The 23,742-nt window shown below is 36.1% G+C and overlaps 1 protein-coding gene and 1 long non-coding RNA gene across 4 annotated transcripts in view; one reads left to right on the top strand and one right to left on the bottom strand.

Annotated features, from left to right (window-relative positions):
- The window catches only part of LOC106876728 (uncharacterized), a 364,673-nt gene that overhangs the window by 126,044 nt on the left and 214,887 nt on the right, over positions 1 to 23,742 (top strand). The gene's annotated exons all lie outside the window — the stretch shown is intronic.
- Positions 1 to 23,742, bottom strand: part of LOC106876727 (uncharacterized) — a 1,066,253-nt gene that overhangs the window by 882,030 nt on the left and 160,481 nt on the right. For both annotated transcript variants that reach the window (XM_052966107.2, XM_052966109.2), the window contains exon 2: positions 17,072 to 17,198. In XM_052966107.2, coding sequence (XP_052822067.1) covers positions 17,072 to 17,172 — 101 coding nt within the window. In that variant the 5' untranslated portion in view covers positions 17,173 to 17,198. The remainder of the gene's footprint in view (positions 1 to 17,071; positions 17,199 to 23,742) is intronic.

The following is a 23,742-nucleotide window of genomic DNA, read 5'->3' as shown; positions in this document are numbered from 1 at the left end:
CAAAATGGTGTATTTTACGTGCCACCTGCACAGGATCCAGTTCAGCGTCACTGGCAACGATCTCGCTCGAATGTCTTTACACGTGTCAGGAAGGCAACGCTGGGCACAGGTGCCATCACGATTTCGCTTTCGCTTGCCCCAACAGGTCTTCGAAAGCTGAGTTTCGTGTCCAATGAAGGAGACGGTGTTGGCATGGGTGCCAGTCATCGATGGTAAAGAAATTTTTGTTTTGACAGTAAAAGCTTTGTTGAACCTGTATGGCTCGCTTCTGTTAATTTAGTTGTATTTAATGTAGGAAATTATTGGTTCTAATAATTCTACTACTTTTTCCTTATAAAACCCTTTTCTACCCATCCAATTAAAATAGCCATGAAGGTGTTTCTTTATATATACTTTATATACAGAATATACTATTGCCTACATGGTAGCCTCATTGCTCCACACCAAAATAACCAGTGTCATATAAAGAGCACCTGTGCCAGTGCCACATAAGAGCACTTGTGTTGGTGCCACGTAAAAGCACCCAGTACACTCTGTAAAGTGGTTGGTGTTAGGAAGGGCAACCAACCATAGAAACCATAGAAACCATGCCAAAATAGACAACTGGAGTCTGGGCAACTCTTCAGTTAGCCAGCTCTTGTTAAGCCATCCAACCCAGATGGGAGACAGACATTAAATGATGATGATGAGGAGGATGATGATGATATATACAGACGTTTATACACCCATGAACACAAAAAAAAGATGGCTTGAAAAGCAAAAGCAATTTACATTCTGATGAAACCTACTAAACTGAAATTCTAAAGTAGCTGTCAACCCTTTCCATATATTGAATTGAATAAATCCTTCAGTTTAATGTTTCATTGCTTTTTTACATAAAAACAAATACAATCATCATCATTGTCATTGTTGTCATTATCATCATCATCATCATTCAACATCTGTTTTTCCATGCTGGTATGGGTTGGATGATTTGACAGGAGCTGGCAAGCCAGAGAATTTCAGCAGGCTCCATTGTCTGCATTGGCATGGTTTCTACAGTTGGATGTCCTTCCTAATGTCAATCCTTTCACAGAGCAAACTGGATGCTTTTTTACGTGGTACCAACACGTCATTGGGGTCACCAACTAACCTGCAAAACAAAGTCACCCCTAACTGGAAGAGGGATTATTATTGAGAGAAATGGATTTGTGCCAGTTGAGAGATTAAAGTATAATGGAGGGATAGGGATACATATCTTACAATAGAGAAGACTTGGCTACTCCAGTCAGAAAAGAATGGAGAGAAAAGAGAGACAGAGTCAGAAGGAAAGATTGAGAGACAAAGTGAGAAAGAGCAATGACAATAGAGATGTGTCAAAACATAACCACAAGGTACAGTATGATGAGTATATGATGGTAAATATATGCATATTTGATGGTATTTGAAAGTAGGGCTTTTATTAATTGTAAAGAAACATTAATGATTTAAATACCAAAAATGTAAATTTGATTATTATTGTTTTCAACAATAATGTTATCTGCTATGTTTATTTGAGCATTATACACACTTTTCTTTTGTTTTTTTTGTGGAGGTACAATGGCCCAGTGGTTAGGGCAGCGGACTCGCGGTCATAGGATCGCGGTTTCGATTTCCAGACCGGGTGTTGTGAGTGTTTATTGAGCGAAAATACCTAAAGCTCCACGAGGCTCCGGCAAGGGATGGTAGCAAACCTTGCTGTACTCTTCCACCACAACTTTCTCTCATTCTTACTTCCTGTTTCTATTGTGCCTGTAATTCAAAGGGTCAGCCTTGTCACGCTGAATATCCCCAAGAACTACGTTAAGGGTACACGTGTCTGTGGGGTGCTCAGCCACTTGCACATTAATTTCACAAGCAGGCTGTTCTGTTGATCGGATCAATTGGAACCCTTGTCATTGTAAGCGACGGAGTGCCAACAATACACACTTTTACTAGAATTTTAAGTCTAAAAGTTTTCAGTATACATGATACATGGAAACTGAACGTTGTCTATTTTCTAGTTTTAACTGCTTGGCCATATTCAGAATGGCATAAGTTACTACTATTGTCCATGCTAACTGATGCATAAGGAAGAGTTTAAACCATTATAATAATTTTAAGTTTTTCTATGAGTCATAATATATTAAATGATCGTTATATTTCATAAATGTGGCCATCAGATCATATATATGGGCCCATATAATCATATCATTTAAGGTGATTTATTTTCTTATGAACACATTGAAACCATTCAAAAGTAAAATATAAAACTGAAACAGGAACAGCAAAACGTTTAAATGTACTTGGTTTTTGCTATTCTAGTTGCTAACATATTCTAGTCTGTGTATATACGCTTCTACAAGAATATAAATGTCTTACAATTTTGTCTTTCATTAAACTGCTATTATAGGTAATAACACTAAGGTGTTCCTGACATGCCAATCCAGTTAATATATTGTTTAATATACATACAATATATATATATATATATATTCAATCTAATATGTTGTAATTGTTTTATATTTACAATTTATATAAAATTCTTTCTTTTTTTTTATTATTAAATGGTTTTGACATTAAATGGAACATGTTGCATGATTAATTTTTTTCTTTTAGATTAAAAATAAATTGTTAGTTCTTAAATATCAGATGATCAAACAGAAAGCCAAAAATTGTTTTGTTTTTGTTTTTGTTTTTAATGCATAATAAAATAAAGTTAATAGTGTTTTAAAATTCTCACTCAAGTATTAGCTCTTCTGTGAAAACAGGTAATTGTAAAAAGGAAAAAAAAAAAACATATGGAAATAATTCGAAATAGCATATTACTGTAGACTATTGTTCACATTTCTCAACATCATTGTTAAAAACATTTAGTTCACTAGCATTGTTGAAAGCTAGCACTGTTAAAAACAAAAAAATATTTATTATTAAAAAGAAAAAGAGTGAAGAAAAACATGATCATTTATTTAAAAGTTATCAGAAGAGAAACTTAAGAATGGAGATGCATGTCTGTCGTACAACAAGAGTTGAACAAGATCAAAGGACAAATATATATTACATACATATTACAAGATGTAATGATGTGCAAGACAGAATCCCTGATGTGCAAAATAGAAATCTGGAAACTGTTTTGAAAACAAAATGAAAAATAAAACAAGTGATCGATGCATGACTCATCTATTTTGAAGCATTTATTAATTTCAATGTTATTACCAGTCATCATATGATGACTGAAATAGCATAAGAGAGACAGTCTCTCTTGATAGCTCGCAGTGCACCCTGGTTGGTTTCTGTGACTAAAGAGGAGATAACCACTCCAAAATGCTAGTATGGCTCTGTGGTAAGAAGCTTGCTTCCCAACCACATGGTTCCAGGTTCAGTCTTATTGCATGGTACCTTGGGCAAGTGTCTTCTACTATAGCCTCAGACCAACCACAACCGTGTATGTGGATTTGGTAGATGGAAACTGAAAGAAGCCCGTTGTATATACATATATATGTATATATTTACACATGTGTCTTTGTGTCTGTGTTTGTCCCCTCCACCATCACTTGACAAGTGATGTTGATGTGTTTAGGTCCTATAACTTAGCAGTTTGGCAAAAGAGACCGATAGAACAAATACTAGGCTTACAAAGAATAAGACTTGGAGTAGATTTCTTTGACTAAAAAACCCTTTAAGGTGGTGCTCCAGCATGGCCACAATCAAATGACTGAAACAAGTAAAAGAATAAGAGAATCTCACAGTCTGGATAGATGGCGCTGCATGCTGATTTAGGTGTACTTACACCTTTTGTCTGCAGTGAGAAATTATCATCATCATCGTTTAACGTCCGCTTTCCATGCTAGCATCGGTTGGACGATTTGACTGAGGATTGGTGAACCAGATGGCTACACCAGGCTCCAATCTGATTTGGCAGAGTTTCTACAGCTGGATGCCCTTCCTAATGCCAACCACTCCGAGAGTGTAGTGGGTGCTTTTACATGCCACCAGCACGAAGGCCAGTCAGGCGGTACTGGCAACGGCCGTGCTCAAAATGGTGTATTTTACGTGCCACCTGCACAGTCCAGCGGCACTGGTAACGATCAAACTCGAACGGTGCTCTTAGCGCTCCACTGGTACAGGTGCCATCACGATTTCACTTTCGCTTGCCCCAACAAGTTTTTGCAAGCCGAGTCTTAGTGTCCAATGAAGGAGACGTTGGCATGGGGGTCAGTCATCGAATGTATTTCGATTTCGATTTCACTTGCCTCAACAGGTCTTCGCAAGCGGAGTTATGACAAAACACAGTGAATGGCTTGATTAAGAGTTCAAATGTGCCTTAAGCATGTTTGAACTGGTAATAACATTACATTTATACACATCACTGCTGAGCACTCCCACTCCATAATTTATTAATTTGGGCCACTTTTGGTTAGCAGAACTTTTGGTAAGCAGACTGTCTTAAAAAAAAAGACAAGTTATTTTTTTTTATTTTTAACATTATTACTGGTTTTATTTTTATTTGGATCTCTTCCACAAAAGACTATCCTAAATGGAAGTCAGAAAGTTTTATGCACATCATATATTTTCCTGGCATAAGGCCGATCTCAAGACACTGGGCCTTACAAAGGAGATGACTAAGGACTGAGATGTCTGACACCTTGCTGTACTCAAGAAGGGTATCCTCCATGTTTAACAGTTGGAAGAAGGCAGTCTGGATCAAATGCTTCTTTTGGCTGTCTCCATACGTATACTCGGCCTGTGGTCGGAAAGAAGGTAAAGGATGACTCGTCCAAGAAAATAACATTCTTCCACTGCTCTAGGGACCAATTCTGTAAGTTTTTACTCCTCTCTAAATGCTTTGCAATGTTTATTTTTGAAATTAGTGGTTTTCTGATTGCACCCCTCCCATGAAATCCAGCTCTGTGCAGCTACTAGTGAACAGTTTTTGTGGAAACTGGGTTCTCAACGTGGTCATTAAGCTCTGCAGCAATTTTGGGAACTGTACTTTTGTGATCCTTTCTAACAATTCGCATAAGAGTCCGATGGTCCCTATATGAAAGTTTGGGTTTTCTTCCAGAGTTTTGTTTTGATGAGTAGGTTTTTTTTTTAGAAACACCTACATTGCAAGAAATAAGCTCTTATTTCTAGCAATGTAGATGTTTCTAACACTATAGTCACATTTAGTGACAATTATAATATACATACATACATATATATATATATATATATATATATATATAAAAATTCTATATATTTTGATGCTTTATAGTATTTGTTATCTGTATGAAATGATTTTTCAGGATGTTCACCGCAGCCTGCAACATTATAAACAACACATTTAATTTAGGTTGGATGTGTTAATTCATATTTATTACAAAGGTTGCTTCTGTTGCTAATATACATATACATATATATGTGTGTATGACTATATATATATATATATATATATATGCCTGTATGCATATAGATCGATAGATAGATAGATAGATAGATAGATCAATAGATAGATAGATAGATGCACATTCAGAGAAACACATGAACACACATTTACAGAGAGAGAGAGAGAGAGAGAGAGAGAGAGAGAGAGAGATTGTATTTTTCACTGGGTTTACAATAGGAGTAATGTTTGATGGTGTTTAAGTCTGGAGTTCATTTACAAAATGTGCTATCTTCAGATTTATATTTATCATTAATTTCAAATCAAATTCTTTAAAAGTGTTAATTAGTGTCTTACTGAATTTATCTATGTCAAATTTATTATGTAATATAAACTCATTATCTCCATAAATCTTATATTGGCGGTCATAATTTTTTTTTTTTTTTCTCATGTAGGATGTAGTTTTAAGGATTTTATTCGCTATTAGGAATTTTTTGGAGTAAAAAAATAACGCAGTGACTTAACTTATTGTATTTAGAATATTAATTGCGATTGTTTAATCGAAGAAATTTGGAAAGGTGTAAATGTATGAATTTTAAACATACACACACACAGAGAAAATCTGCCTTTTATAGTATAGATACATATATGAGCAAATTCATTGCTCACTCCTCTGTGAAAATCTACTTTTAAAGGTTTTTGAAACTTATGTCAGATGAGGAAGGGCAGTACACATGACCTTTTTTAGGGTCTTTAAGCCTAGTGAAAGGAAGGGAAAAATACTCTTTCACTCGGGTCTTAGATCAACATTGAATTCTTGCAACAGAATGGACTATACTAAAGTTACCCAGAAGTCAAGTGGTAGTGCTGTTAAAACAAGTGACAAATTAATTCTACTATCAATAGACAAAGATTCTATGCAGTTTTTCTGTCTACTAACATTCCACACAAAACTGGACCTCTCCCTGTTGAGAGTCCCAGATGAACCTACCTCACAGCAAGAGGTGCAAATGAGGGTAGCGACATCAAACTCCCTTATTCACTACATATCAAATGCCACATATTAGAGGAGGCTCTCAATAATAAGAGTGTAGCAAAACGGTGGTGTCCCATCATGGCCGCAGCTCTAAGCTTAAACTACAAGAAAAAAACATAAAACTTTGGTTAACCTAAGGTTATTACAGAAAACATTTATCCTGGGTCCCATACAGTGGGATTGAACTTGGAACCACATACTTGTGGAGTGAATTTCTTAACCACACAGCCATGAAAGAATCCAATATATTTATTCATCTTACCTGTCTAATTACTACTGGGTTGTCACTTACACAGCAGTGTGATCTGACAGCTAGTCCCACACTTTTGCTAATTGTTTTAGGGGCTTATATTAGTTACAAGCAGACATAGACGCTCTTTCTACCCAGCCCTGACCCCACTTTTGACCCAGTGAGAAAGTGATAGCTGGAAAGAGGGACAGCTGTAACAGCACTTGGTTGGTATTCACCTTCAGCTGAGTAGACTGGAGCAATATGAAATGGAGTAAAACAGCGAGCTGGCAGAATTGTTTGCACACCAGGTGAAATGCTTAGCGGTATTTCGTCTGAGTTCAAATTCTGCCAAGGTTGACTTTGCCTTTCATCCTTTCAGGGTCAATTAAATAAGTGCCAGTTACACACTGGAGTCAATGTAATCGACTTAATCTCTTTGTCTGTCCTTGTTTGGTCCCTCTGTGTTTAGCCCCTTGGGGGCAATAAAGAAATAAATATAAAATGGTGTGTCTCACTCTAGGAATGAATGGGCCACCTGGTCCAGGAATCAAACCTGTGACCCTTATAATCATGAGCCTAAACACTAATCACTTGGTAACATGCTTATTCAATAAGTGCATACCTCTGCATATTAATGTTTGTATAAAAATGTGACTGCAGTATACTCCTTTTTCCACCTCCAACACCACATAGTTAAAACTAACAATGATTGTTCACATATATATTTATATATATATATATATATATATATATATATATATATATATATATATATATATATATATATATATACACACACACACACACACACACATAGTTTTATTGAATGAATTAGAACAAAAGCAAAACAAAAAACAAAATAAGTTTTTACAGAAATTTATTCCTATAATCTAATTCCCAATAAAGACATATGATCCTAATCATGAAGAGTAAATTTAATTAATTATCCAAATTATTTCACTTAGAGTTAATTTAATTGGTATATTCCAATGCAAATAGAGAAACTTGCAAAGAGATTAATTCAGTCTAAAATCAAATTCTGAAAAACCTGTAATACTTCTTGGAATATTACATAAGACTTTAATTTAATATGCAATGTAGAGGTGCTACACAACTAAAAATATAAATTTTAAACAGAAATGATGTATATCTGTACAAAAACATCCTTAATTTGAGATATCTTCAAGAAGGTGATTTGAAACTTGAGTGAAATATGAGACTAACATGAGCTTATGAAAGATCCTGATGAAGGTGGGTAGGTGGGTGACTGACCTGTTAGATATAACAGCCAAATTTGGAGGTGCTTAACAACAAACATATAAACTTTAAACAGAAATATTGTACAATGTGCATTCAAAAAATATCCCACTTCCTTTTTTTCTCACCAAAACTAATGATTCATGGCAAAATCCTTTGGATGGGAGGAGGTGCCTCCCTTCCTAAGCATGCATGAAAATTTTTATGCCAGTAGGCCATGTCAGTTCTCAGCTGTTATGCCTAAAGAAGAAACATGTAGTGCATGCCCAGTGGGTTTTCCTTTTCACCAAAAATATTGAACAAAGATATCGCATCAAGATTTATCAAAAGCATGGTGATACACAAGCTCAAATCGTCCAGAAGATTTAGCAGGCCTTTGGTGATGATGCCATGGGTAAAAATCAGATCAAGGAGTTGTTGTTGTTGGCACTCTGTCGCTTATGACGTCGAGGGTTCCAGTTGATCCGATCAACGGAACAGCCTGCTCATGAAACTAACGTGCAAGTGGCTGAGCACTCCACAGACACGTGTACCCTTAACATAGTTCTCGAGGGAGATTCAGCGTGACACAATGTGACAAGGCTGACCCTTTGAATTAAAAGGCACAACAGAAACAGGAAGTAAGAGTGAGAGAAAGTTGTGGTGAAAGAGTACAGCAGGGTTCGCCACTATCCCCTGCCGGAGCCTCGTGGAGTTTTAGGTGTTTTCGCTCAATAAACACTCACAACGCTCAGTCTGGGAATCGAAACCGCAATCTTATGACCACGATTCCGCTGCCCTAACCACTGGGCCATTGCGCCTCCCCAAATCAAGGAGTGGTACAACTGCTTCAAATATGTTTGAGAAGGTTTGGTGAATAGTCAAGGAAGACCCTTGTGTGACAATCCAGGAAATTGCTCATGAAATGGGAATAAGCAGAGAGCATTTCATTTTGATGAAGAGTTTGTGCATGTGGAGAGTGTCAGTGAAATTCTTCCATAAGACACCAGTGGAGCAGCAGAAGCAAATCCACAAATCTACATGGAAATTGCTTAGGACATGTTAGACTGTGCAAATATGACCCAGACTTCCTGAAGACCATCATTACTGGTGATGAGACATGGATTTATGATCTCCACTCAATGTGTTCAGTCATCTTGCATGAAAACGAAAATCCGATGAGCAAGCACTACATATTTGTACTCTAACAGCCAGGAACTAACACGACCTACAAGCACAAAAATTTTACTGCTTGCGCAGGTAGAGTGGCATCACCTTCCAGCCAAAGGATTTTACCCACATTGCATTAGTTTGGCAGGAAAAAATAAAGCCAGATATTTTTTGAATGCACCTTGTACATCAGCGCAAAAGGAAAGGGAAAATTTGGGATATTTTCAAGAAGGTGATTTGAAACGGTTGAATAAAATATGAGGCGAACACAAACAAGAAGAGCGAGTGGGTCACTTGTCACCATCAACATCAACCTCAACATTATCATTAATATTTAACATCTGTATTTCATGTTAGCATAGGTTGGATGGTTTGGTAGGATCAGACTTGTCTGAGGACTGTATTGCAAGAACAAACACCACTAAGCATTTTATCTGATACTTTAATAGTTCTGCTAATTAACTGCAAAGCTCTATAAGGTAACTCGGCCAGTGAGCAAAGGCAACCAAACCTTTCTTGAGTTGTCCCTATCATCTTTGAAAAAGAAAGATACATAGAATCATCTATTCGTAATACTACTATATTTGAGAAAACTTGATCATGTAACTACTGAGTCGTGCTTGGCTTGGAACTATGGAACCAACCAACATTACATTAAATAACTGATATAAAATACAAGATCTATTTTATGCTTATACAGAATACAAAATGTTATTTGTATCACATACAGGTTTGAAAGAAAATGGCATTTTTGATAAGTAATTGAAATAAATATTTTTTGTCACAGATCAGACATAAAAGAGAACAAATTTTTTCATGTAAAATTAATTTGCATTAAAGGTTTTAATTTAAAAAATTTCGTTAGAAAAGGTTACATGTGACATGACATGCACTTAACTCACAATTTTTTTCTGTAATACAGCTCATATTTGCAGACATACCCTCACCTCTCCTCACCTTTGTGTGTGTGTGTGTGTATATGTATGCATGTGTAAGTGTTTAAAATATATGCATACTTTCACACAAACATACAATAGTTAAATATATACACACATGCATACAAACTCACATACATACATGCATACTTACATATATATATATATATGTATATACACACACACACACACAAATACACACATAAACAGATATGTATGCATGCATGTATATTATGTATGTATGTATGTATGTATGTATGTATACACAACTGACTGGTTGAATCATTACTGTATTGAACAGAATATGTTGCAATGCTTTCTTTCAGTTTAAATTTAAAGTGGTGAGTTGGCAGTATCCTTACCATGCCAAACAAAATGTTTGGCACCATCTCTTCCAAAATTACATTCTGAGTTCAAATGCTGCTAGGATTACTTTTGCCTTTCATTCTTTTGGGGGTCAATAAAGTAAGTACCAGTTGAGCACGGGGGGGGGGGGGGGGGTCAATATAATCGAATTACCCCCTCCCTCTGAAATTGCTAGTTTTCTGCCAAAATTTGAAACCAATATTTTTCCTCAGTTCACCTCCATCTTTCATACCTTTGGGATAAATAAGTAAAGTAGCATCACTTTCTTGCATTCTAGTGGCCACATGTCAAAATTTGGAGGGCCAGCTTGGTTCTTGAATCTGCTCATGACTGTATAGGCACCTAAAACAATTAGTAAAAGCATGACACACCCTACCAAGTCATCTATAATTGTGAGTGACAGTAGTTGTATACACATGCGCATGCAAACACACACACGCACACACACACACACACACACACACACACACACACACACACACAAACACACCAATTTTATTTCATTTTTAGCATAGTATAAAATAGTTCTGTTTGATCAGTATTGTCATGGGATTTCACAACAAAGAACTCAGTAACAATTATCCAGACAAATACATAGCAGCATTTAATTATGTTCTTTACATTTTGAGTTCAAATCCAACTGATGGCAATTTTACCTTTTATCTGTCTGGGTTTGATTGATTGATTAAATCGACTTCAATTCTTGTTCCAAATTATGTGGCATTGTGCCAGAATTAGAAATCATTATTATCAAAAAGAAGAGAAAAAAGACTTTTAATCGTAAGCTAATTTAGAAAATTGTTCGAAATCAATTTGCCAGTTTTATTCTTCGAAGAAGGGAATATATTTGCATGCATTGTAAATTCTCTGCATACAAAACATGCACACACACAAACAAACAAACAAACGCACACCAATATACAACTGAGTTTTATGTGAGTCTTTGTAAGTACGTTGTGTATGTTAAATTTTGTCTTGTGTAAAAATTGCACTATTTCATACCTCAGAACAGTTTAGTATGAAAATTTACAAGCTTGGCTACTTTGAATTTTTACTTCATCTTTAGAGTCTTAAATTCTATTTTCTTTCAACTTAAAGAAAGATGAATAACAAAAGAAAGGAAGTCAAAGAAAAACATTATTTTTAATCATCTTACTTAATTTAAATGAGTTTTCTATCCCACTGTGTACACTATTTCAGAATTTCAATTAATATGAGAATCTAATAATCTATTGGCATTTTTTTTTTATATAAAAGTATAAATGCCTATGAATAATAACTCTAATATACTAAGAGACCAATAAGTCATCAACTTTAAAGTAATTAGGTTATAAAAGCCAAAACAACATCATAAAAGCATATAATATATATTGGTTTCTTAAAGAGGCACAAGGCTATACACAATTTGTTTCCAACATGGGTCAACCCTATGATCGAATGAACTAATGATCAAAGCCATATCAAACAAATGATCACAAGGATAATAATGTGAATAATAATTGTTTCAAATTTTGGCATGAAGCCAGCAATTTTAGGGGAGGGGGTAAGTTGATTACAATTACCTCAAAAGGATGAAAGGCAGAGTTGACTTTAGTGGAATTTGAAACTCAGAACATAAAGAGTCACAAGAAATGCAGCTAAACGTTTTATCAGATGTGCTAATAATGCTAATAATAATAATAAAAATAATAATAATAATAATAATAATAATAATAATGATTGATTTCAGTATATACACATGGCCTGAAATTGGGGAAAAGTTTAATGATTAAACTGACCCCAGTTATCAACAAGTATTTATTTTATTTTATTTTATTGACCACCCCCCCTGGAATGATGAAAGGCAAAGTCAACTGGGATATGATTATTATTCTGAACGTAAGCAGCCTGACCAAATACTGCAAAACATTTAGTCTGACACTATAATGATTCTGCCAGCTAATGATAATCATAATGATAATCATCATCATCGTTTAACGTCCACTTTCCATGCTAGCATGGGTTGGACAATTTGACTGAGGACTGGCGAACCAGATGGCTACACCAGGCTCCAATCTGATCTGGCAGAGTTTCTACAGCTGGATGCCCTTCCTAACGCCAACCCCTCCGAGAGTATAGTGGGTGCTTTTACGTGCCACCATCATGAGGACCAGTCACATGGTAGGTGCGGGCATGGCTGTGTGGTTAGGAAGCTTGCTTCCCAGCTACATGGTTTCGGGTTCAGTCCCACCGTGTGGCACCTTGGACAAGTGTCTTCTGCTATAGCCCCGGGCCGACCAAAATTTTGTGATTGTATTTGTTAGGCGGAAGTTACTGCCGCGTGTGAATATGTCTGTGTATGTGCTTGTGCATAATCATAATCATAATAATAATGATGAGGATGACGATGATGATGATAATCCTTTCTATTATAAGCACAATACCAGCAATTTGGGGGAGGGGGCTGTCGATTACATCAACCCCCCAGTACACAATTGATACTTATTTCATCCTCTCAGGATTGATGAAATAAGTACCAGTTGTGCACTTGGATCAATGTAATCAATTGGCCCCTTCCCCCAAATTGCAGGCCTTGTTCAACTGGTGCTTCTTTTATTGATCTGAAAAGGATGAAAGGCAAAGTCAACCTCGGCAGCATTTAAACTCAGAACATAAAGCAGAAGAAAAGCTGCTAAGCATTTCATCTGGAGCAGTAACAACTCTGCCAACCACATGGTTCCGGGTTCAGTCCCACTGCATGGCACCTTGGGTAAGAGTTTTCTACTATAGCCTCAGGCCAACCAAAGCCTTGTGACTGGATTTGGTAGACAGAAACTGAAAGAAGCCCGTCGTATATAAGTATATATATGTATGTGTGTTTGTGTGTCTGTGTTTGTCCCATCACCATCGCTTGACAACTGATGCTGGTATGTTTACGGCCCCGTAACTTAGCAGTTCGGCAAAAAGAGACCGATAGAATAAGTACTAGGCTTACAAAGAATAAGTCCTGGGGGCAATTTGCTCAACTAAAGGCGTTGCTCCAGCATGGCCGCAGTCAAATGACTGAAACAAGTAAAAGAGAGTAAAGAGTATAATAATAATAATAATAATAACAATAAATAATAATAATAATAATAATAATAATAATGTTCTTTTCTACTGTAGGTGCAAGGTCGGCAAATTTTCAAAGTTTTAGGTGTTATTTCTAATATATAAAGCAACCACATAGAGACTGCCACTAGCTTGTATAGCCCTCCAAGATCAGCTCTGCATGAACAGTTCTACAGCATGCAATTGGTCAGCTGAACAACCAGGCCCAACCCACAGACCTATCGTTTCCATTATGCCATCTCTCCACAAAGATGTGAACTAGGAAGCGGAACGGTATGACTACAACAACTCATCTACAGTTAGGAAGGATGGGATGATAGCTTATGCAAGCTTTCCAACATAAATAATTCATGGTGATGAAGGATTATTGCAATTTTCCATAGCATAATCGCATGATTAACCAGGAAAATTCTACCATGCTTGTTGATCAACCTAGTTTATTATTAACAAAGCATATTTCAGTTCAGCATGATATTAAGTCTTGAAGTAATGACACAGTTAAATAGACATGTAGTCAAATAGGTATGAGAATAATCAGTAGAGCATCAAACAAAATAATTATAGTGTTAGATTACACTTTTTTATATTCAGCATTCATATCCCTCTCAGGTCAAACACTTCATTCTCAGGTCATTTAAATAAGTACCCATACCCAACAAAATGTGATGAGGCATGTAATTGACTTAAATTATTTGAAATTGGTACCCCAACGTGGTCTTAGTTCAGTGACTAAAACTAGTAAAACATCATAAGAATGCTGATATATAGATGTGTTTTTGTGTGGCCAGGGAGTTGGGCTGTTTAAGCTTACAATCATGAGGTTGAGGATTCAATTCTTAGACAGGTTGCATACTGTGTCATTAAGCATTGAATTTCATTCCATGTTGCTTCAAACTACTCAGCTGAAATGAGTACCTGTAGCTGCTGAAAGCAGATTGTTGTCCCTGCAGTGGATTGTTGTCACTACAACAGATTGTTATCCCATTTCTTGAGTATCTATGTCCTTTTAGTCACTAACCTGCCTTGAAAACTGGGATAAGCTTCAATTTAATGAAAATTTAGGATCAAGAAAGGATTTTTTTTAGATGTCTAGATAAGCAGTCTTGCAGATAGACAGATAGCCTGATAGACCAAAAGACATGTAAGGTGGAAGATAAATAAATAAGTTTCATGACAGACAGGTGAGCTAACAGGAGAATGGCTGGATGAACAGACAGATGTACAACATTTGGGAATCAGATTATCAGAATATTGACAAATGACCACATCTGTTTGAAGGTATCAGCATTTTCATTGTCCAGTTTCCATGCTGTCATGTGTTGGACAGTTTGACAGCATCTGACAAGTCAGAGGACTGCATTATGCATCACTGCTTACATTTACATGGTTTCTACAGATGGAGTTCTTCCTAATGCCAACCATTTTACAGAGTGTACTGGGTGCTCTTTTCATGACACCAGCACTCATGTTGATTGCTTCATAAACTGCAACGACAAGGTTTTCAAGTGACCCCTATAAACATTGAAAGAACAGAAAAGAGAGTAGATGATCCTAGTGGGGGGAAAAGAGTGATGGTAGGTAAAAGGAAAGAATAAAGAATAAGGAACAAGCCAGAAGGAAAGGAATGACAGATGTTTGCTTAATCTAAAACAAGGAAAGGAAATGAATACGATGAAGGTGGTACCATCAGAATTTAATTGAAGAACATAGAGGAATCAAACTAAGTACTCAAAAATTCCTGAAAGAAAGTGTTACCATATGTATGTATAACAGTCATCATCAACAGATATTCAATAATAGTAGATTCTTTTAGCTGATCAACTCTTAAAACATTATTTTTGATAACATGTTAACTGTGCAAAAAAGTGTTAAGTATCAGTACAAGTGATTTATTTAATCCACTATATTGGTATTCTGAAATAATAGTGTTACTTGTTCACTGCTTTTATATTAGAAGTCAAGCAATTTGCTAGTGTAACGCGTCAAAATGAAAGTGAAAGTGAAACTGAAGGAGATACCGTGAAGTAGACTACTACATCAGTCATTGAGGATACTTTAAGTCTTTGCTCAATAAGCATTATTGATATTGCTTATAACAAGAGAAAAGCTGAGAAAGTTAAAATTGGTTCATATTCTTTCAAATTAGCTCATACTGAGATGTCGGAATTACTACAGCCACACATAAAGCTAGTTTGATGGACTTTCTTTAGGTAAAGGCTATAATGTATTCTATAATATTTGACAAAGTAACATAAACTTTGCCACAACTAGCACTGTTAGATTTATGACATTGATTTTTTATAACTTCTGGTTTTTAGCAGTGAGAATTAAGATTAAGGTTGGAATCTGCATCCCAGTAATTTTAACCTTACATTAATCTCTGAACCCAAGATTTCATTGCATTATTATATGTTAAACACTAAATTCATCTGAAGTTAACGAATCAATGAAGTTGAATACTACAGTGAATAATCTAATTGGATTACAGTAAAGTGTTTCAAAGAAACTAAACTTTTCTAGATTTTATCTCCATGCCATAAGATGCTTAATTTATTAATTCTAAGCAGATATGGCTTAATTTCTCTCAAATTAAGCTTTGCAAAATTTGACCAAAAACAAATATTCTCTTCATTGGTTTGGAAAAGAGAAATGTTTCCAGTTTCTTAATTGAGAACCGAATTATAAGGCAAGAATGGATAAGATTCAATATTAGATAATAATTGGAATTTAATTTTGATCTCCGTTACAGCTTATGATTAATAAAGTAGAACAGACATGATATGAAAATCTTTTTCTGTAAACATGGAGTATTTAGTGACTCTTTACTCAATAAACTTGTGTCTTTCTATAATTGTTCTATGCATTATACAGATACAAGCACAGCTGAGGTTCTAGATTTGATCCCACTGAAGGGCCTCACCCTCATTGCACTTCCGACATGCTGAATCTACTTTACAATTATATTTAGAATATGTATGTTTGTGGAATACTCAGCCACTTCATATGCTAGTTTATGAATAGGTTGTCCAGCTGTTCCAACAGATGGATGCTCATAAGTCAAAACTAACTGAAGAGTCCTTCACTTATATATCATTTATACTTTTAGTATAATATACTAAATGCATGAATGATATTAAATTTCACTGCAATTTTGTTTTTCTTCTTTTTTGCATTTTATTAAGTTCCCATCCTTTTATAGGAAAATATTATGGTTTCAAGTCTAAAGACTATACTATGTGATGTCTTGAACAAGAATATTGCTAGATTTCCAGTCATGCAATGCAGATACACAATTTTTTAATGATGGACCTAATAAGTTACCCAGTTTTAACACCATCACTTAGCCCCAGTGTGTAATAACCCATGGGACAGTTTGACCAGCTGATCAAAAAAAAAAGAGGTATAAAAGGGGTGGTATTTCACCTCAAGTCTTCAAATCAGACAAAAAAATATAAAGACAGCACTGTAAACTCAAAAGAAATACCAAGAATTAAGAAACTGGTTTCCTGAAGATTTATAAAGATTATATACTTATTATTTCATAAGTCAGACAAAATAAACAAAAATTACTCCCCCAACACATACATATATATAAATGAAGTAGTAATATATATATATATATAAATCAATAAAACAGCACTTACTTGACATAATATATCCTTCCTGAAGAGTGCAGTTTTGCCTCACAATTATCAGGTAGCTGATTGTTAAGTCCTTGGATGTAATCCACGCAGAGAAGAGCCATGCAGTGGGTCTTATCGCAGACAGACACTAATAAAACAAAAGTAAAATATGTCTTAATTTTGTGACTATACACTTACACATGTATTGATGTCAAGGACATCTATATGCAGGTGTTGGATCACCTGCATACTATCTTAGCTTATATGGCAACAAATGTAAATACATCAATGATTTTTGCTTTTCTTTTAATCAAGCAAAGCATGTAAATATTTTATAGCATATATACATTCACATGTTATATTGATAGTATATAAAATCTACAGTGAGAATATAGGTAAGCAAGATTTCAATAAGTATACATAATATATGTTTCACATATATTAATGGATTTAATAAGTTTATTTAATATACAACGCTAACATGAAGTATTGATAAGATAATATGAATCTGTTTCTGAGGTATACTTGTTTAATAAGTGACTTATTCTCAAGCAATGTGTCAGAAGCACAGAAGAAGAGCAAGGAGGAGAAATGAGGGTAAGTCGCCTCTGGACATAGGTGTGAATGGGTGCATATTATGCTGTTTATAATAGGTGTTAATTAAAAAGAGAAGCACCAAAATTTTCTTCACTGTTACCCACCACGTACACACATACACCATCTCCAGCACTAAGAACTCTTGCTATATCACTGCCGTGTGTTGAAATGGAAGCAGTTACATCACGGAAGAGCCATTTTAGTCATTAAAGAACACACAAAATATATGTCTTTATGAAACGGTAAATGGTACTGCTACAAAATGCTTTTTATGATTTAAAAGTTGCACATAAAGTCAACATTAGGGAGAGAATTACATTAACTGCAAATGTAGCTCACTGTAGTAAGGATTCCTCTACCTTATAGCATATTCTATAAAATGCATTAAGCTCTCTGCAAATATCTACAACAATGTGTGAGAAAGCAACAGCAAATTCAAAAACTCTCTGTCATTAAATCATAAACAAAATGTCATCTATTTCAATATTTAATATCTCATTTCAAAAACATGCTAACATTTTTTTAGAATAACATTGTTTACATTAAGTAAAAACTTGGGCTCAAAGAAATCAATGGTGATCTGTGTGGATAAAAAGTTGATAGTGAAATTCATTTATATGTTGGATAAATTTATGGTGATAAAGCTTTATTTCTACAGTCATCTATACAATGGATCACGCGCTGGTATGGACATGTGGTGAGAATGGAGGAGGATAGCTGCGTGAAAAAGTGCCACACCCTAACAGTTGAGGGAACCCGTGGAAGAGGTAGGCCCAGGAAGACCTGGGCTGAGGTGGTGAGGCAAGACCTTCGTACATTGGGCCTCACCGAGGCGATGACTACGGACTGAGACCTTTGGAAATGGGCTGTGCGTGAGAAGACCCGGCAAGCCAAGTAAGATCGTTGCCAGTGCCCCTGGACTGGTTCTTGTGCGGGTGGCACATGAGATGCACCATTTTGAGCGTGGCCGTTGCCAGTACCGCCTGACTGGCTCCTGTAGGATTTTCGAGCGAGATCGTTGCCAGTGCCCCTGGACTGGCTTGTGCGGGTGGCACATAAAAGACACCATTTCGAGCGTGGCCGTTTTCGTGCGGGTGACACGTAAAAGCACCCACTACACTCTCTGAGTGGTTGGCGTTAGGAAGGGCATCCAGCTGTAGAAACTCTGCCAAATCAGACTGGAGCCTGGTGTTGCCATCCGGTTTCACCAGTCCTCAGTCAAATCGTCCAACCCATGCTAGCATGGAAAGCGGACGTTAAACGATGATGATGATGATGATTTAAATACAAAGAAATAGGAAAAAAGAAAGACGAAGAAGGAAAAAAAAATGTGGAGTAAAGCAGGGACCACACACTCCAGAATAAATAGTGTGCTCAGCTGCACCCCATGGTAATGACTGTGATGGCATTGCCACAGAGAATGGTCAGCAATACTCACTGCAGCAGCCTGTGGGGAGAAGAAAATACCAAGATGTTGAGCAAAATAGAGAAAGAATTTGTTTTTTTTTTTTCCCCTGTTTTATAACAGGAACTGTTTTTCATAGATTTATGAATACAATATTTGGACACATCATCAGTGTTGTATTCTAGACTCACAGAGGGTTTCAGGCCTTGCAACATACACCCTCATCCAAGTGACTTGATTGAAGTTGACCAAGTCTCCATTTTTGTCCAAGTGGTCTTCTGCTGACCTTAACCAGTTCCCTATTTTTAATCTAGATACTTTCTTTACAACTTTCACATTGTTCTTGATAGCTGATGTCCTTCTCAATCTCATTATACCCAAGGTTCCGTTACCCTTAATAAAGGGAAAAAACCTACAAACCCTTAAATATGTACCTCTATTGCCATGCACCTATCATTTCAACCATGTGTGAAAGAGGCCTTTATTTCATTGTTTATTTATGAAGGATCAAATCAAGCACAATTCGTTTGTTTATATGGCATTAAATACAAGATGAATCTATAAATAGAGCAACAGTTGCATAGACTTGACTTAAATCTAATAATCATCTCAGAAGACAAGAAGTATATTGGAGGTAGTGAAAAATTTAGGAAACAAGTGAAGTTATCAACCAAATCCAAACTTACTCAATGGTATAGCTAGTAGGGAAATAAGAAGAGTGACTGCTCCTACCAAACATATTTTTCAAAATTGGCACCTTTTCAACAATACTTTTTTAACTCTTTAGTTCACTAGTTTGATAAAAGTTGAATCTCTATTTTCTCTGTTTGTTTGTTAATCGCATGACCAAGGAAGAATTTCAAGTCATTACTTTATCTGACCAGCCTCCCTTGTTTTTGAACTATCCGCTAAATTTCCTGTGATGTGTTGGTGGTTGTTGACATCTGAAGAACCAAAACAAACTCTGACATCATAACCTCTCGACACTGGACAATCCCATGGGGTTTCATCTTTTTCATGTCACACAGATGGAAACTGAAAGAAGTCTGTTGTACATATATGTGTATGAGTGTGTACATGTGTGTATGTGTGTGCGAGAGAGAGAGAGGGTCATTGTGTTTGTGTGTGTGAGAGGATCTTTGTGTCTGTGTTTGTCTCCCCGCCACCATTTGACAACTAGTGTTGGTCTGTATACATCATCTTAGCAGTTCAGCGATGGTGATTGATAGAATAAATACCAGGTTGACTAAAACTCCTTCAAGCTGATGCCCCACCATGGCCACAGTTTCATACATAATGCCTTTATTATTGAAACATGAAATTAATGAACATAGAATATAATTATGTATATTATAACTAATGAAATATTTTGCATAATATAAGAGAAATGAGTTAAAAATTATTTGGTATGCATAATGGTGCCTTTTTATGTGCTTTGTCCCACTAACTCCAGAACCTGGCTACATTTCTGCTTAAGATAGTTAAGTCAGTGCTAACATAGTGAACAAAAAACTATAAAAATTGCATCAATAACAAAATAAAATGCATTATCTAAATAATTAATTCTGGTCAATAAAAGTAAGGTAGACAACTCCGCTGCCCTAACCACTGGGTCATTGCGCCTCCACAATTCAAAATATAAACAGTAATAAACTATAAAATAATTTTTTATTTTTGAAAATGAAATAAAACTAACAGTAAGATGGAAAATAATATTTATTTTTTTTAATTCTTCCACTTAATTTATATTTGAAAAATTTTCTTTTACATTTCTTAATTGCAGAATCTTTGATCAGATCCTCACTATGACACAATGAACATTTCCAAATTATATTCCTGATCATATAAACCATTTCGAATATCATTTTAGCAAGTTTAGAGTGATTCCTTTTGTGCCATAAAACCTTTACCATTTCTCTGGTTCCTCACTAACCTTGATGCCCTTAGCATGTACTTATTTTGTTTAATGGTTAATCCAGTACTGACCTAGATACACAAAAAGCTAAGTTGGAATGCCTTTGATCACAGGTCTTACTAATCAGGACTGACCAAAGGTCAAACAACAGCTACAAGAAATAAAAAATAATTAATATTTTCATGATTTCTTCCAAATTCAACTTATGGAAGTCAGTGTACTTAATCTGGCCTCCCAGAAAAAAAGAAAGGAAGAAAAAAGAATGTAATTGGCAAATATACATATATCCAGGATGAAGACTTGGTGAAGAATGGACTGTAATTTAAAACTCTATGGAATTATGAAATATTTGGCAATATCATGTTTGAAAGACAAGGAAAATAATAATGAAAAAAAATTGTTATGGAATGGTTGGCCACGCAAACAAAACTATTGTTTCTTTCTAAATATGAGAACAATTCTATCATCTCATCCTCACTGACTATGGGCGGAGGTATTTAATAAATTCAATCATCATATTTCTAAACCTCAAAATAACCAAACATGAATACATTTCTAATGGATATACATAGATACACATAGACAGACACACACAGAGACTAACACTCACAGATACATAAACACAGTTGAATAAGTACTGATACATACTTCTACACATAGTTTTCATTTACATGCACGCATCATGAATACTGTTACACTTGCACAAATATCTATTACATGTACACAATTATAATACAGTTATAGTACGTCATCAAAGTCACATACTTATGTGTGTATATTTACATACACAGCAAAAACTATGTTACCACAGATCTTAATGCTATAAGTGTTAATAAAACCACATTCATTTCATTAATAATTCTATCAAAAAAACATTATTACATCCCTAGATGAAAGGTAGAACATAAATTAGATATTGTATGGTAATCTCTTCAGACAGGCATGCAGCCAGACAGAGTGACTGGTACAGAGACAGATAGATGGACTCAGAGGGAAAGAGAGAGAGAAGGAGAGAGAGAGACACACACACACAGAAAGAGAGACACAGAGAGAGAGAGACAGAGAGAGAGAGAGAGAGAGAGAGAAACAGACAGAGAGAGACAAACAGACACAGAGAGAGAGACAGAGAGAGACAGACACAGAGAGAGACAGACACAGAGAGAGACAGACACAGAGAGACAGACACAGAGAGACAGACACAGAGAGACAGACACAGAGAGACAGACACAGAGAGACAGACACAGAGAGACAGAGAGAGAGAGAGACAGAGAGAGAGAGACAGAGAGACAGAGAGACAGACAGACAGAGAGAGAGAGACAAAGACAGAGAGACAGAGAGAGAGAGACAGAAACATAGTTGGAGAGAAAGGCATACAGAGAATAGTAGGAGAGATAGAGAGAGAGAGAGAGGTGGGGTCAGTCAAGCAGTCAAGACAGAGAGAATGGCAAACAGATAATACAGAGAGCTATACTGAAAGAAAGACAGAGAGCGAAAAAGAGAGGGAGAGGAAGTAGGTGCATAGATAGTCTGATTGCCAGATAGACTGAGAAATTACCAGAGACACAGTAAAGACCATTTTCATCATCATCACTACCATTTCACATACATTTTTGCCATGCTTGCATAAGCTACTTGGACATGGCTTCTTCAGCCAATATCTCTCCACTTGTTGCGTGTCCCTTGTCACATCCTCAGCAAGATTCAGCAATTTCGAAATCAACCTTCAACACATGACTTCTTTTTCTTCTTTTATTTCCATCTTCTGCAAATTCCTTTGACTTGTATTGCTTAGTAATTCTTCATCTAAACGTCTTCTTTCACTCTTTTACTCTTTTACTTGTTTCAGTCATTTGACTGCGGCCATGCTGGAGCACCGCCTTTAGTCGAGCAAATCGACCCCAGGACTTATTCTTTGTAAGCCTAGTACTTATTCTATTGGTCTCTTTTGCCGAACCGCTAAGTGACGGGGACGTAAACACACCAGCATCGGTTGTCAAGCAATGCTAGGGGGACAAACACAGATACACAAACACACATACATATATATATATATATATATATATATATATATATATATATATACGACAGGCTTCTTTCACTTTCCATCTACCAAATCCACTCACAAGGCTTTGGTCGGCCCGAGGCTATAGTAGAAGACACTTGCCCAAGATGCCACGCAGTGGGACTGAACCCGGAACCATGTGGTTGGTAAGCAAGCTACTTACCACACAGCCACTCCTGCGCCTATATATATCATATGTCTCTGCTAGTACTGTGCCCTGTTTCACACACTGCAGCTGGCTCTCTTTATACATAGTGTTTCTCCTATTTCACTTGTGCTTCATGATTCAAGCTTGCTAACATTACACATTCTTTGGAGCATGCTCACCTCGTTTTTTTTTTTGTTTTTTTTTCCCAAGCCTTAGCATATCCCCTGTATTCAAGAGCCATCTTTTGTTATCATGCAATATCACACTCAATAGCAAGCCTCATATATGCTTTTAATGCAGACAAAGGTTCCTTTTGAAGCAGGAATTTTTTGCCATTTCATTTTTACTCTGGCAATTACGCTTTTTAAACATCTACTTTCATGCAGATGTAAGTGCACACACACACATACACAAATACACACCTGCATGTGCCTGCACACATACACACACATATACACAAACACACACGCATGTACACACACATACACATACAGACATACACTCAGTTATATGCATACACACACACACACACTCATGTATATGCATGCACAGACATAGACATACA

Source organism: Octopus bimaculoides, chromosome 3, assembly GCF_046866305.1.
Source record: "Octopus bimaculoides isolate indiv1 chromosome 3, ASM4686630v1, whole genome shotgun sequence".
NCBI classification, from domain to species: Eukaryota; Metazoa; Mollusca; class Cephalopoda; order Octopoda; family Octopodidae; genus Octopus; species Octopus bimaculoides.
This window is presented reverse-complemented; position numbering and strand designations above follow the sequence as displayed.